Raw genomic sequence first — 16,307 nt, 5'->3', positions numbered from 1 at the left:
GGGAGTTGTTTTTGAGAGTAGCTTTTGAAAACGGCCATGTTCCTGAGGATATACAGAAGACTGCACGACAGTTGGCCGAGGAGTGTAAAGGGTTGCCACTGGCAATAAAGGTAATAGCCTCGACAATGATGGGTAACACAGCTGTAGATGAGTGGAAGCTTGTTTTAAAGCAGATTCGAAAAGTGGATTTAAATTTTCCAATTACTCATCCTCGAATTGATCAAGAATTGTATCAACGATTAACATGGAGCTACGACAGTCTGCCCGATGCTAATTTGAAAAACTGTTTTCTTTAGTCTGCCATGTTCAGCGAAGACTCTGGATTGCTGGTGGAAATGATGCTGTAAATATGGATCGCAAAAGGCCTAGTTAAGACTAAAGAAGATGCGGACTATGACTATGTACTGAAGACTATGACTATGTACTGAAGACTGGGGAGAGCTATGTAAAGGTACTTGAAAATCGTTGCTTATTTCAGGTGGAAGAGGTTGTCATGACTCATTAGAATTCACGGTGTTGTCCAGGACATGGCAGTCTATATTGGAGAGAATGAAGAAAATGGTGTATTGAGAGCAGGTCAAAGTCTTCAACAATTCCCTGACATCCGAGGATCGGATGATTGCAGGCGAATATCCGTTATGCGTAATGATATTATGTCTTTGCCGGCAAAGGAATTGAGATGTCCCAAACTAGTTGCTTTAAGCTTGGGAGTGAATGAGGGATTGAAAGAAATTCAGAAGCATTTTTACTTAACCTCTCCTCTTTGAGGGTATTGGATTTTCATTGCACGGCCGTACAATCATTGCCAACAGCATTGTGGAATTGAAACGACTTGAATTTCTCAAGTTGGATTCCAGTCACATTGCAGATACATCTGAAGAGATAGATACTCTTTCATATCTCCAATTCTTGTATATTAACTCTTGTAAAAAGTTTAAATCGTTACCTTGTCGAATGGGAGAACTTAAAAATCTCAAGTATCTCAAATCGGAGTATGTCAATCTTTGGGGATTGTATTTAAATAAAAGTTTGAAAATTATTTTTATGAGATATACTTCAAGTATCTTGAATAAGGTTTGGCAAAAAATATCTCGAGGCTTTTAGAATTTTACAAGTCATATTGTGTACATGTGAATTTCAGTTGATCACGACCTTCATTTGATTGCCCTCGGTCATCCGAATTTGTCGTTATTCATTTTTAGGCGGATAGGCCTTCTTTGAATGAGTTTAGTCGTCTATCTTTTGATTTTCTGATTGACATCAGAATGAGTTTAGTCGTCTATTTTTTTTTATTTTCATGAGTTTAGTCGTCTATCTTTTCATTCTCAATGAGTTTAGTCGTCTATTATTTTTTTATTTTCATGAGTTTAGTCGTCTATCTTTTGATTCTCTGATTGACATCAGAATGAGTTTAGTCGTCTCTTTTTTTATTCTTTCATTAACATCTGGCGTCCAACTGGTATTAAACCCTGGTATCTGGTTTAATTGACATCAGAATGGTATCTGGTTTAATTGACATGGAATATTCCTCCCTCACCAAAACTGCTTTCCCGTTTCTGCTCCTCCTGCTTTCCGCTTAAGATTTGTCCTTATTTAACCATTTTACAAAAATCAAGAGGCGCGTTTGATCGAGATCCAGGTACGGGTTTTCTGAACTTCCATTTTATTTAGGTTTTCCTGCAATGTTTTGCGTCGATAGATTCTGTATCAATATTAAAATGCGAAGAGCAAAACTACGAATTTTTTTATTAGGGTTTTGATAAAGGTCTAGAGTCGAGTATTTGCTTTATGAGGAGATAATGAATAATGAATAATGAATTGTGTCAAGAGTTTGATAAATGTAAGAATAAAAAACACTGATATTGGTTTATGGGATTTTGTTGTAGATTTTGAGCAAAAGAGCATTGATTTCTAGGGTTTGGGTGATTGTTTTTCTATTCATCTCTCTATAGAGTGTCGTTGATTTTTTTTTTGATTGGTTGAGTTTGTCCTGTGGGTTAATGGAATGCTTCCGGTGAAAATATGCTGGTTTTTTTGGGTTCTCTTTTCTTATATGTTATTTTGTGTGTGGGTGCAATATGGTCAAAACATATTTTTTTTGGTTTATTTGTTGGGTAGGTTGGCTTCTGCTGATAACATTGTGCGGATAGTGTAGAATTAGGGATGTTTTTATAGGACGCTGACCTGAACTCTGAGCAGGGTGGAAGATGGGAATCCGGAATCTCTGAGTTTATGCTTTTCATCGAGGATCTACCGTCTTCCCAATTAGAGCGATACACTGGATGAAGCAGAGGAGAAAGTAAGGGGGAGAGAGAGGCCTTTGGGTCTCTATTTTCACATTTTTACTGATTATAATTCATGTGGACATTTTTTTTGCGTGGGTTCCCTAGCCGGGTTTGTTGAAACTAAATTTCAGTTTTTGCAGGTGCTTTTGTTATTTTTTTAAAATTTAATTATATAAAGTTGTCGAATCTTGATACTGGTGTAACAAAACGCCGTGGTATGAGAAGCCTGACTAGGGGACGTATTTCTCGTCCCGCTATCCATGTACCCTTAAACTGAATGTTAGTTTAAACAGGTTTATTTCCTGTAATCAGTTGAAAAATTCAATTCAATTACTTCCTATTGGTGTAGCAAAAGGACTGTTACTAGAAGCCTGTCCAGGAAACCCATTTCTTGTATTGTTTTGTCCCTTTTACCATGTTGACACCACATTTGTACATGGGAGTTCATTTCATATCACCTAAAATCCTTGAGCCCTGTCTCTTCATCTGTTCCTGATTCTCATTGTGTTTCTTCTCATTGTGTTTCTTGTTAATATTTTTGGTAACATTGGCAAAAAGTAGTATGAATCAAATTTCTCAGACTGAAATTTGTTTTGACATATCGGCTGGGGAACCCACTTTCGTGATTACGCTAACCCCTTGTTTTTTTTGCTACATCCATGTGAGGTTTCTGTTTTTCTCTTTTCCCTTTTCCTTGTAATCTTGTCTGACTTTTACTTTAAGTAATGCAGTCAGTTATTACATGACACATGCTTTGATGAGTTGGGAGGAATTTTTTCTACATGCAAGAGATTTTGTGAGATAGTTGGACAACTTGCCCATCTGCATTCAGACAATATTGTGTATTCGGAGGTGATGGTGGGAGAAAGTAATTCAGGTTTGTTTGTAAATGATGGGTCGTTCTTAGAAAGGTTTAAGCAACTCCAGCAGCAACAACAGAAAAAACAAGCTTCCCCACAAGGCGTTACGACAGGTGTTTCTTTGGAATCTGCAAATAGCTTCAAGACTAGCTTGACTGTTAAAAAGGCAACTAGTTTCAAACCAACAGTTAAGCCTGCACCCGCTCCTGCAAATGGGAAGTTTGCGTTCAGTTTGAAACAAAAGTCAAAACTTGCAGCTCCCCCTGTGAAGCTGGGCAGTGATGAAGATGAAAGTGAAGATGGAAAAAGGGGCGTGGACAGACAGTCAAAGAGATTAAAGGTGGAGGCATCAAATACCGCTGAGGATTTGCAAGATGCCCCCCAAAATGGTAACTAATTACCTTTTCATTCCTTTTCTGCTCATTTTTTAAAGAAAACTGTTAATATGCATACCTGAATGCCTTCTCATTCCTTTTCTGTTCAATTTCTTAAGAATACTGTTAAATGCGTACCATTTTCAGACTATGCAGAAATAAATTGTTCTCATAATAAATATCAATTCTAAGGGAATTCTCAAAGGATCAATTTTCTCATGAGGAGATAGCTACCTTAAAGCAATTGACAGAGTAGTATCATTAGACATTTGCGTTTGTTCATGGGAGGGTACATATTTTTGTTTCATGGTTGTCAGTAGGTAGAGATGAAAGAGGGTGTTTTATTTCGTTAGTTATTTGATCTGTTTAGTTGATTCTACAATCTGACACCATGAACTTACCTCTCACCCATATCCAAATCCTGTTCTTTGATGAAAAGAGGCTTAGAGTGTATGTTTTTGTAGCTGACGTCCTGACATTTTTTCTGGTTTCTAATACGCTTTTATCTGATAATCAATGCTTCTGGCAATTGATCAGAGCTGTTAATTGCTTGATTCTGTTTCAATGTACTTAAATAGACAATTAAACTTAAGAAGAAATGAATTTAATTTCAGACCAGTTTAGGGTAACAATTTAAAAAATGTCGGAGGTGAACATATCCCAAGCCAATTTGAAATCAGTTGGAGAATCCTAATTATGATTGCACCAAGAGAAATAAGGTGCATTTTACAGCCCAGAGGGAGGGAGATGTGTGATGTCTATGCATAACACTTATGTGAAGTTTGGCATAGGTTGGCGCATGATAATATAAAAAAAGGTAGCAGTGGGGTATGGATGATAAGATGAGATAATATAAGATACTTTTATTAATGTCCAACGAATGACCACAAAAGTATGTCATTGGGACTGCTCTGTACCACTGTATCGATACAGAGTGGGAGACCAAGCAAGAAGCAGAAAGTAAGAGACGAAATTACATACTGCCCTAAACGAAGATATAAACTGGCTCTGATAGCCAAAAACAGATTGGGGAGATATGCCTAGAATCTGGAATACAAAAAGTGAGAGCAAATCAGACTCTACTAGTAACCACTCTTCTAACATCCAAGGTCTAATGAATTTCTGGATAGAAAACTGTCTAGAAGAGGAACTATTATATAATCTGGACTGCAAATGGTGCTGCTGTCAGGATGATTTTTCCCACCGTGGAAGCCAGGGAGGACTCCCCTGGCTGTTAGCTAGGTCACAAGGTTTGTTGAACTTCAACCTTGAGGTTCAAAATTTTGGCAACCTCTAAAATATTTTTCGAGGTTTGGCAAATCTCATTGAACCTCATAGCCATTGACCAAATTCGTAGATCAAAACTCACAACCTCATGTCGCAACCCAAGTTTGTAATCTGTCTTTTCAATTTCCAAGTTCCATGATAGCATTTTTTTATGTTTATTGATGTTGATTTCTTACTATATAGACAAACCTAATGGCTAACCTCACCCAAACCTCATGAAAAAATTTGAACTCGAACCTGAACCATGTAACTTAGGCTGTTAGTGTGGGGTCTGGAATGGGCATGTTGCCAGGGTCGTTGAGAAGTGGTGATAGTCCCCTAAGCTTGCACTGATCTAGGGGCAGGGGACGTAATATGAATGGTCTGTCTCTGGAACATAGTAAGAAAATGGCTATTTTGAACAAAAATCTTAAAATGAATAGTGGTTGGTAAACCATTGATTTTAAAACAATGGGAGTGCATTTTTTATGTCAGTGAGCATTCTGACTTTATCTTACCACTGAGTCCGTCCTAGCCCTGCATTTCTAGGTAGTTCAACAATGTTATTAGGCTTGCTGAAATTCAACGGGATCCATTACCTGAGAAGATAGACGTCAATGGGATTCATTGCCTGACAAGATAACTGTATGTAACATGAAAATTGAATCTGAACCCTGATCTTGATCAGAGAATCCTGACTTAAATTGCCTTCTGATTCTGGTCTTCATCTTATATAAAAAAATTGAATACGTGTGTAAGGTGTCATAATGTCTCAAAAATTCATTTCTATATTAACTTCCCTTTACCACTATTTTTTCAAAATATATACTGTTGCCTTACATTTAGGTTTTCAAAACTTGTGAGTATGCTTCAGAATACTCCTAGGATATTATAGGTATTAGGGTCGACTAAAATTGGAGTGCCTGAAAAGAAGGATTCTAGAATGGTACAGGCTCAAATAAATGGGATGCACTGACAATTATAAGCAATACTTTCATATTGAATAAATTTTATTACAGCAAAGTAATTCGTCTAAAGCAACAAATGGCTTATGCATGCAAATTTTATATTAGCAAAAAATGGCCGATGTATGGAAACTTTATATTTACATTTAAACTTAAGTTTCAGTAAAGTAACACTCTCTAGAGAACCCCCTTTCATGTCAAGCATCGTCCAGATAGAAAAGCAGATGTAATGGTCAATCTAGCTGTGATCCTAGGAGAAGGCATGATTATCCTTGGAAATCTGATGGATAAAAAATGACCATCAAGCACATCCATGATTATTGCATTTTTTGCAATTGATACTTCTTATAATCAACAAAGTAACCTTTTTTCATGTCAGCCATGAATCAAACAGGGAAGCAGATATGTAATGGCCAACGTATGGGTGACCCTAAGAGAATGCATGATCATCCCATGTTTATTAGGCTTCTTGCAAATGACACTTCTAAATTGGCAATGGGTGTTATGAGCTGGGATTGTTATAAGGAGGACCCCTTTCACCGTCCACGATCCTTAATGTTGCATGGATGTTATGAGGTGGGATTGTTACAAGGAGGGCCCTCTTCACCCTCCATGAACCTTAATGTTGCTTGCATCCTTCTTGTTGCTGAAGGTTGCCAGCTCCCTCCCTCCCCATCCTTCTTGTTGCTGAAGGTTGCCACCTCCCTCCCTCCCTTCTTCCTGCCAACCTCCACAACCCTTCCTCATTCTGTCTACAACTTTTATGATCCTCCCTTGTGACTCAACCTTCTCCCTCCTTTGTGTTGCTGTGATGCCCTGGGAGATGTTGTTGTGATGCCCTTCTCTCCCAGATCCTCGTCTATCCCTCCAAATATTGTTGCCTCCCCTGCCATCCCTCTCCCCTCCTACCCACTCTCTGGTCTAACGAACATGGGTAGGTGTTATTGCTCCAATGACCACAATTTAATGGATATTTAGTGTTTCCTCAATTATGCTGTTCACAATCTGCTAGATGAAAGGCTCAGTTGGAAAATTGATTGGGGTAAATTGAAGCAAAGAGGAGTTGATTGTGGCCTTTTCAGACCTGGTTATGAAAATTGCCTAATTGGGTTACCCTGCCATGGAAAGAATCTCATCCTGCTTACTCTGTATAGCTGAGCCAATGGAAGATCTTGCATTGCAACCCAGCTGGAATCAGTTGCCTTTGTTGTTATGATATTTTAGTTTATTTATATTTATGTGTTGCTGTTTTTCGTTTGTAGTTGATCAATATGTTTGATAGCATTCTCGTTGCTTATGAAGCAGAGGAACATTTCTATTTGAACATCTCATTGTTGAGTTCATCCACCTTAGAGACAAGTTAGTCTGGAATGAAATTTTTTTTATGTATATATTTTCTGTGAAATATGTATCCTGTAGAAACTCATTGAGCACTTCCCCTCATAAGATCAGCCTCTTTCATAAGAATCTGAAGCCTGAGCTTCCATGTAACAAAATTGTAAGTTCCATATAATCTATCACACTCTCGAAGATTGAGTCACTTTATGCATACCGAACAAGTTTCAAGTGCACAAAGTCAACAATACATGAAGTAGAAACAACCCTTCCAAGGGTCAAGGTGCTTCTCTCGAGCAACCTAGGATTTGAAAGTGACGGATGTTCCACCAAGACTCCGGGATGGGGAGATGTGGGTGCGGGGAGACGCACAAGGGGGACGTGTGGGAGTACCCTCAAATTTTAGGGGAGGGGGGACGTCGGGCTATATAATTTTTTTTCCTTTTTATATATATATATATTTCAAATTCATATTCAATAATGAAAGCATAAATACAATGATACACACATAATTGAATTAAATAATGAAATACAGTGATCCATACTCATCATCCTTACTAATACGTACATGATTCATCCATAGACCACGAGATTCAATAATGAAATACTCTAATCCATATTCATCCTTCATTATTCACCATTTTAGAATCTACATTGATTTAAAATTAAATTCATCATTCATCATTCTAGATTCTAAATTGATTTAAAATTAAAATTCATCATTCATCATTCTAGAATCTAATTAGTACTAAGCCAAATAGACAATAATATATACTGAAATCTAAAAGCTGGAATAGTAAATTGATATAACTAAAACTCAAAAACAGTGGAGTGATGAGTCTAAAAGTCACTTTAAAGTACACACAAGGCTTGGTGCTCTTGATTAAATACTAATTCCATACCCTTGTACATGACAAAACGCAATGGAAACATTGCAATCCATCGAATCCTGAATTCTTGAAAAACTGTTAAGTCCGCTGGATTTTGAGTGATTTAAAATTCCACTTTCTCCATATGAAATCCAATGAAGTCGGAACCACTCTCAAACATCCTGAGTCATTTCATGGTAATGTTAAAAATTTAAGTAAAAGTGGCATTCTCCTTTAAGTAAAAGGATGAAAATGAAAGATAAAGGAGAACAGGATGAAAATGAAAGATAAAGGAGAAAGAATGAAAGATAAAGGAGAAAATGATGAAAATGAAAGACAAAGGAGAATGCCACTGTTACTTTAAAAATTTAACATTACCATGAATTGCATAGCATTAGTAGGGCAATATGGTCAAATACTAGGTTTCCCCTGTCATAAATCATTGTTTACGAGCAAATTTAAGGGGGGACGCATAGCCCATTTTGAGGGGGGACACCTAGGCGTCCCCCTTTTGGGGAGTCGCGTCCCCCACACTGGTGAAACGTCCCCCTGCAACATTTCCCCAGGCATCCCCCCATCCCGGGTGCGAGGGGTGTGTGCACCCAACCCTGGGGGACGCGTCCCTGTGAAACACTGTTTCAAACTGTCCCCAGGCGTCCCCCTTTTGGGCAGTCGCGTCCCCCACACTGGTGAAACGTCCCCCTGCAACATTTCCCCAGGCATCCCCCCATCCCGGGTGCGAGGGGTGTGTGCACCCAACCCTGGGGGACGCGTCCCTGTGGAACACTATTTCAAACCCCACAAACTCAACAAGGTCAAGTACCTCTTCCAGGCTGTGAAACCGGATTCGTCCAAAACCCTTGACGAATCGCGAATCGGTCGAATCCGACACGATTCTCTGCGGATTCGTGTCAAGATTTCAGGGCACGTCGTGTCCTCTTGTGACACGTCGTGTCCAGTAACGTGCCGCGAATTTCCAAATCGTGTCTCGAATTTTCAAATCGTGTCTCGAATTTTATGACGAGTCCTGGTTTGCGGATTCGTTTCGAGGGCTCGGAACTGCTGCTAGGTTAAAAGGGGGCGTGTCTCTCTCAGTTGATCTTTCTGCTTCCAAGATTGAGTTCAATAAGAAGCACCATGGCACAAGATTGGTTGTAGAGCGGGCGTTAGCACGGTTCAAAGGAACATGGAGAATTATCGATGGGGTGATGTGGCGACCAGACAAACATAAATTGCCTCGAATAATCCTTGTGTGCTGTATATTGCATAACATCATCATTGATCAAGGTGACGAGTTGCACGCCGATGTTCCCTTATCACATCATCATGATTCGGGTTACAAGCAACAATTCTGCCCATTTGCAGATGCAAATGCTCAAACCCTAAGAGAACAACTATCCAATTACTTATTACGGAAGCCACGTCAATGATCTGAATGGATCATATATTTAGTTTTCGCTAAATTTGTTGTATTTAAGATTCCTGTGTCTTATTCATACCATCAGACTCTGTTTAATACAGTGTCCGATGGACCTATTCTAATTGGAAATGCATTCCATGCGTTTCAAGTCCAATCTTGAAGATAAAGAGATCTGTTTGGAAATGCTTTCCATGGGTTTCAAGTTCAATCTTGAAGAGGAAGATATATGTTTACCATACGACAGAATGTCCCTTCCCTATTGAAATGTGTAATCAGTGGCTTTCAGTGCCAGAACTGAACCTGGCACTAATGCTTTTCCCTTCCCTACCTATGTAACAGATTTTGATTTGATGACTTAATGAGAAAACTACAGTTGTCAGTGTGTTTATCATTTATGTTTATGTGACTAGTACCACTGACATTTATTTGAATTTTGTATGTACTATGCATGCTAATAGCTATAGATGAAGAATCAAGATCTATGTTTGAACTTTGAAATCAATAAATTTGTATCATTAATTAAAATTTGTGTAAGAAATATGCTAATATCTAATTTTTAATATATATATATATATATTTTTTTAAATATATATTATATATATATTTTTAATAAAATAATATATAACGTGTCCTAACGTGTCCTGTTCCGGGGGTCAGCGTGTCCCGAATCCGACACCACGAATCCCGAATCCTACGTGTCCCGAATCCCCGTGTTAGGTGACTTAGCTTCCAGGTAATCTCTAGCTGAATACAATATCCCTCTTACTCTAGAGTGATTTCAGCCACAAGCTTTGATACCATGCAATGTTCTCGAATATTAATGCAAAATTGAAGCATCATTTCTTTGACTAGAGGTTTCCCAGATTTTAACTGTGTGAATTTTCAGCCCTAGGAATGTTATGAAATAGAATATAAACAAGGTGGAAATAAATTAATAATAAAATATTTCACTTTCTAACAGCCCAATCTTCTAGGCAATCCAAGGAGAAAATAATACTCGACAACTTGGATAAATTTCAATCCTCTAGGGCAACTTATACCACATAAATCAGATCCGAAAAGTCACTCTTACAGCAGTTATAACAGTAGTAAAACGATATATAGATATATATCAGCAAAACATGTCTAATTTTTGAATGATGTATCATATCTGTAATGGGCCAGGGCAATTTTCTATGGTTTTGTTCTGGTTAGGGATTTTTTAAGCAGTACAACAAAGTTTCTTTATTTCACAACCAATAAGTCATTCCTTGCAAAATTTAACTTCCTATATTTACAGTCCACAATACACTAATACTGTTAGATTTCAACCATGCAAAAAACACAACAGTGTTCAATTGGTCCAATTTCACCGTTAAATCAGTTCCAAATACAGGCCCCACTATTCTGAATTCAACAAATCTGACAATTACTACATGACGTTAATTCGGTCAGCATCCGATACAGATATAACTAGACAATTACACAACGAACCCAAACTATCCTACTTAATTTTATTAGTGAGGGACCCTGTCAATCTCAGAACAAAGCCTTGCCTTTCGGTGAGAACTTCTGAGATGCAATTAAATTCGGAACGTGGTTATGGGCATCTCATTACTCACTTTGCCTCGGAGCCTCACAGTTTCTGAACTGCGTTAGCGAGAAGCCTCAGACTCCACAAACTTCACTTCTGCACTACTACAGAGCCTTGGATCTGCGAAGCGGCCTTCCCCGTGTCTGATATTTCAGCTCAGCTGGATGACTGCAGAGAGGCTTCGTCCACAATTTAACCAGAATTGCTTCGCCTTATTTCAATTTCGTTTCCTTTTCACTGTAAGAAGACTGTGCTGAGACCACTGTTCAATTTGTTTTTCAGCCATTGCAAAATTTGCTTTCCAACCACGATTTTTTATTTTTGCATGATGTATAAGTTGTTTCTTTTTTCATGATGTATAAGTTGTTTCACAAACTTCTCTGAACTTACAAAACATAATTTCCATGGGACACTTCATGAATCCTATCTTAAACTTCATGTTTTATTAACCAAGTTTTTTAAACCTAAAAATTAGTGGTTATTATAAATATTCTTACTGAATTCAATGCAGGTTATCTTTTTCTTTTAACTTATAAATAAATAAGCCCTATATGAACAACTTGCCAGACTTCTTGTTAGATTCCATGCATTGTTAATGTTTCAGTGGCATGAGGGATGGATATGAGACCTACACCGGCAACAGGGGAACTCAGTTGTCTGGGGGGCAGAAACAGAGAATAGCAATAGCAAGGGCAATTATAAAGAATCCAAGCATCTTGCTGTTGGACGAGGCAACGAGTGCTTTGGATAGTCATTCGGAGAAAGTTGTTCAAGAAGCACTGGATGGAGTCATGGTAGGAAGAACCAGCGTGGTTGTAGCTCATTGTTTGAGCACAATTCAGAACGTTGACAGTATAGCAGTCATTGAGAATGGAAAGGTTGTTGAACAAGGAAATCACGCTTCTCTACTGAGCAAAGGCGAAGGAGGTGCATATTTTGGTTTGATTAAACTGCAGCAACCACATTAACCAATCATTCAACCTGTAAGCTGAACTGCAATAACCCTCATACTCCTCATCACAAATGTGGCCAGTTATAAAGAGTGCAAGGCAGTGAGCGCAAAATTGATATTTGAGTTGTTTCGCTAAATGGTGATGATTAGAAGCAGAAAGGATAATAATTAGGCTGTATGTTGTAAAAAAGTTAATTAAATATCTAGGTGATTATGAAGAATAATCATAAACCTTATTATTACTGCTTTCAGAAGTAGAGAGGTTAATAATTAGGCTGTCTGTTGTAAAAAAGTGAATTAAATATCTCGGCTGATTATAAAGAATAATCATAATGCAATAACCCTCATACTTCTCATCACAAATGTGGCCAGTTATAAAGAGTGCAGAGCAGTCAGCGCAAAATTGATATTTGAGTTGTTTCGCTAAATGGTGATGATTAGAAGCAGAAAGGATAATAATTAGGCTGTATGTTGTAAAAAAGTTAATTAAATATCTAGGTGATTATGAAGAATAATCATAAACCTTATTATTACTGCTTTCAGAAGTAGAAAGGTTAATAATTAGGCTGTCTGTTGTAAAAAAGTGAATTAAATATCTCGGCTGATTATAAAGAATAATCATAAACCTTATTATTATTGCTTTTAATGTGAAAATTATCTTATCCGGAGTAAATTTCCTTGTTTCATGGATGTTTTTAGAATTGAATGGCATTGCAAATCTTCTTCTGTTCTACTTGAGGATGGGCTACAGTGGAAATATGTACAAGTAACAAACTTACATTTTCATGAACATCCCAGTAAAGTATGTATTTTAAATTTTCATATATTGTATATAAAATTTAATATCCGACGCAGCTTTCGTGATTTACAAATTTCATTAAATTTAACATCCGACGTAGCTTTCGTGATTTACAGAACAACCTACAAAAAAAACTGAGGTTGGGATTACACAGAAAAATATATTACATTTTTCCTTTAGTGATTTACAGAACAACCTAAAAAAAACTGAGGTTGGGATTACACAGAAAAATATATTACGTTTTTTTTCAAGTTTTTGCTCTTCTTTTTATAAGATTTCACAAATTAACAAAGATGCTGTAATTGTCACATTGGAAATTGATTAGGTAGACTAACCATAGTCACTCTGCGATCCACTGTGCTAATTTGAGATGAATTGATAAGTTGTCTACTCAAAGTAATTACGTGGTAAATCATTTCCCTTTAAAAAGAACTCCTCTCTATGCCGCTGCGTGCAATGGTGAGTTCTTAGATCACTTTGTTAGACGATCAGAGTAATACTATCCATTGGATTATTATCATTTCAACTGCCCGGCTTCCGCAACATGTGTTATCATATCAACCGCTTTCAGATTTGGTCATGTTAGGGTTTTGAATGGTTATGTGAGGCTGTGTGTGTGGTATCAACAGAATCTGGGGCAGGAGCAGCAGAGCATCATACGAAACTAGAAAAGGCTGCATGCGCCTACGATTTTGCCGCATATTACCTGAGAGGATCGAAAGGAAAGCTAAATTTTCCCCTTTCCCCACTGGAAATCCCCTGCATCTCTTCTTTATCGCCACCTGAAATTCAAGACTCTTCCGCCAAGTTCGCCACAGAAGAATTGTCGCTATCGCCACCTGAAATTCAAGACTCTGCCGCCAAGTTCGCCACAGAAGAATTGTCGCTGTCATCTGAACCAGCGTTCCATCTTCTGGTTTGAAAGCGGAACACTGCATTGACGACCAAGAGATTTGGGCGGAGAACAATCCCGCATTTTGGGATTGGGTACTTCTTTAATATGTGGAGAGCGGCAAGTCTCCAAATTTAAATGAATTCCCTCCCTTCGATGAGTCCATGGAGTACGTTGGGGTTCACTAGTAGCCCACTAAGGCAAAGCGGTTAATTTATAAATTCTTTTTATGGAATTGCTGACTTCTCCTACAGGGCATTGTCAGTGGCCATCCAGGGCAGAAATTTCACATCAGAATGAAATGTTTTCAAGCTCTCCATTTCGGATTAGAAGCTAGCAAGTGAAATTGAGCATACACAATTAAGTTTATCACCAAAGGTTTCTGACGGCAACGAACACCCTTCTCTTTTTATTTTCAATTCTCTTAGAGGGTGTTGTCGGTGGCTATCCATGGCAGAAAGTTGTTTTGCAATCAAAATTCTGTATTTATGATATTTGTCCATTCCCTGCCTGAGTCAGTGTCTGTGTGCTTATGCGTAATGCTGATGAATGACATTGGTGGATGAAAGCTGCTCTTCACATTGAGAAGATGAGTCACCAACAGAAAATGAGGCCACATCTTCATTATTATTTGTACACAATCAAGTTTAAACCAAAAAAAATGGCAAAAAGATGATAGAATTGCAATCTATTTTGAGTTCCATTCACCGGCAGAGTTTGATGGGCGTTTGAAACAATTGCAAGAATGATATGATAGACTGGAGTTTTCCGAGTGAAATGGGGACTTACGAGAACATAAAAGAAGATGGCCTTTGAGTTTCCAAGATTTTGAGGATGCCATTCCTCCCCAGTTTTCCATTCGACTGCTATGTGAATTAACTGATGGTAATGCTATAATCAGCACTGGAGTGGGCCAACACCAGATGTGGGCAGCCCAATGGTTCCAATATGAGAGACCTTGATTGTGGCTGACATCAGGGGGTCTCGGGGCTATGGGATTTGTTTTGCATGCAGCACTTGGGAGCTGCCGTGGCCAACCCAGGGGCTACTGTTGTTGAAATAGATGGAGATGTCAGTTTTCTGATGGATGTGCAAGAATTGGCCACCATCATGGTAGAAAACTTGCCTGTTAAGATGATGGTATTGAACAATCAGCACTTGGGCATGGTGGTTCAATGGGAAGATCGCTTTTACAAAGCAAACAGAGCACATACTTACCTCGGGGATCCATCTGTTGAATCTGAGATTTTCCTCAATCTTTTGAAGATGGCAGATGCATGCAATATACCAGCAGCTAGGGTAACAAAGAAAGCAGATGTCAGGGAGGCCATTTCACAAATGCTCGATACCCCGAGCCATATTTATTGGATGCCATTGTGCCACACCAGGAGCATGTCTTGCCTATGATACCCAGTGGTGGAGCTTTTAAAGATATTATAACCGAAGGTGATGGGAGAAGAGCATACTAAAAAGAAGAGGCTAAGCCGTTTCTCATTGTATAAGATTATTCTAAGCTCTAAAAGTGCATTTTCATTGTTTTCCTTTTGAAGGTATGGAGAAAGCTTTATTTTCTCAAGGTATGGAGAAAGCTTTATTTTCTCTCCTCTGCAATTTTATTGGTAGGACACATTTTATTTCTCTAACTTATATGATACATAAATTTGGGCAAGTTTGGACACCTTAGATGAACGAATGCAGCAAACTTTCATCTCTGTTTCTACTGATATTGGGTGGCCCATGAGGCAAGGGCATAAATTGTGGTGCATTGTATCTCTACTTCTACTTCTTATTTTTCTCTATTTCCCTGTTTGTTATAGCAAATGTGAGTTCATTTCATTTCATAGAGCATTTTGCAAGGAAGATTCACATAAGATATCCAAGGATGAATTGAAAATAACCTATACGAGGAGGATAAATGTGGTAGTGTCATGGATTGCATAATAACATATGGCATACAGGTTTGATGGTAACTCACTATTTCTACCTTTGACAATGGACTTTGAAAAGATGCCCATCCTATATGTAAGAAATTTGTGTTCTAAAGATTTTTTGAATTGCTAACTCGGGATCTTGAAGTCAAGACTTTTTACTAAATGTCTTTGCCAGATACCTTAGAGATGTAACTGTTGTTGTACTTAGCTATTGTCTAACAATTATAACAGTTAGTGAATTCCATATTGTAGGACATATGTTGGAAAATCAATTTTTCGTTGTTTCTAGAATTTTAGAGTTGACCTTTCTTGTTGTATTATTATAAAACCCTGACCATTGACAGCGATTTCTAAATTATAGTTTTGCAAATGGACATCGCTCCCAGAATAAAAAAATTCAACAATTCCAACTTCACAAGTCTATCGGCCTCTCTTTGTACCTTTTCAGACAATTGCTAGTTATATTAGTTCGATGAACAATACTTTAACATCTTTGCAACGAGATTATCTCTAATTTCGCAATGAGGTTACATTTCAGTTATGATGCCCATGACATAATTGAATGTAGTTTGCTTCATTACAAAATGTCTTTCCCTACTCTATTCATACCTCTTGCCTTTCCAAGGTCAAATCGTGACCATGCTTGGTATAATCTAGATTTAAAAAATTTCATAAACCTACACATAATTTTGAAATCGAATGAAATTTAACAATATATAAATATTAAAAAATAAATAAATAGATAAAAACATTTTCTTAACCATTATAAAGTACATTTATTCATTA

General features: G+C 37.8%; 1 protein-coding gene across 1 annotated transcript; it reads left to right on the top strand.

Moving 5' to 3' along the window:
• Positions 1-1,824: 1,824 nt before the first annotated feature.
• On the top strand, positions 1,825-15,376 carry LOC149150527 (uncharacterized). Its single transcript, XM_089437996.1, has 2 exons — positions 1,825-3,534; positions 13,328-15,376. The coding sequence occupies exons 1-2, from the start codon at positions 3,141-3,143 to the stop codon at positions 13,618-13,620; spliced, it is 687 nt and encodes a 228-aa protein (XP_089294122.1). The 5' UTR covers positions 1,825-3,140; the 3' UTR covers positions 13,621-15,376.
• Positions 15,377-16,307: the final 931 nt, after the last annotated feature.

The sequence above is a fragment of the Pinus tabuliformis genome, chromosome 9 (assembly GCF_031772625.1).
Source record: "Pinus tabuliformis cultivar Carrire ecotype Pingquan chromosome 9, CPIR1, whole genome shotgun sequence".
In the NCBI taxonomy this organism is placed as follows: Eukaryota; Viridiplantae; Streptophyta; class Pinopsida; order Pinales; family Pinaceae; genus Pinus; species Pinus tabuliformis.
Note: the sequence above shows the minus strand (reverse complement) of the source record. Positions and strands in the feature narration are given on the sequence as shown.

Coding starts and splice junctions, on each gene's coding strand:
- LOC149150527 (XM_089437996.1), top strand. CDS start 3,141: ATGGTGGGAGAAAGTAATTCAGGTTTGTTTGTAAATGATGGGTCGTTC. Junction 3,535..13,327: donor GCAAGATGCCCCCCAAAATG/GTAACTAATTAC, acceptor TGGTATCAACAG/AATCTGGGGCAGGAGCAGCA.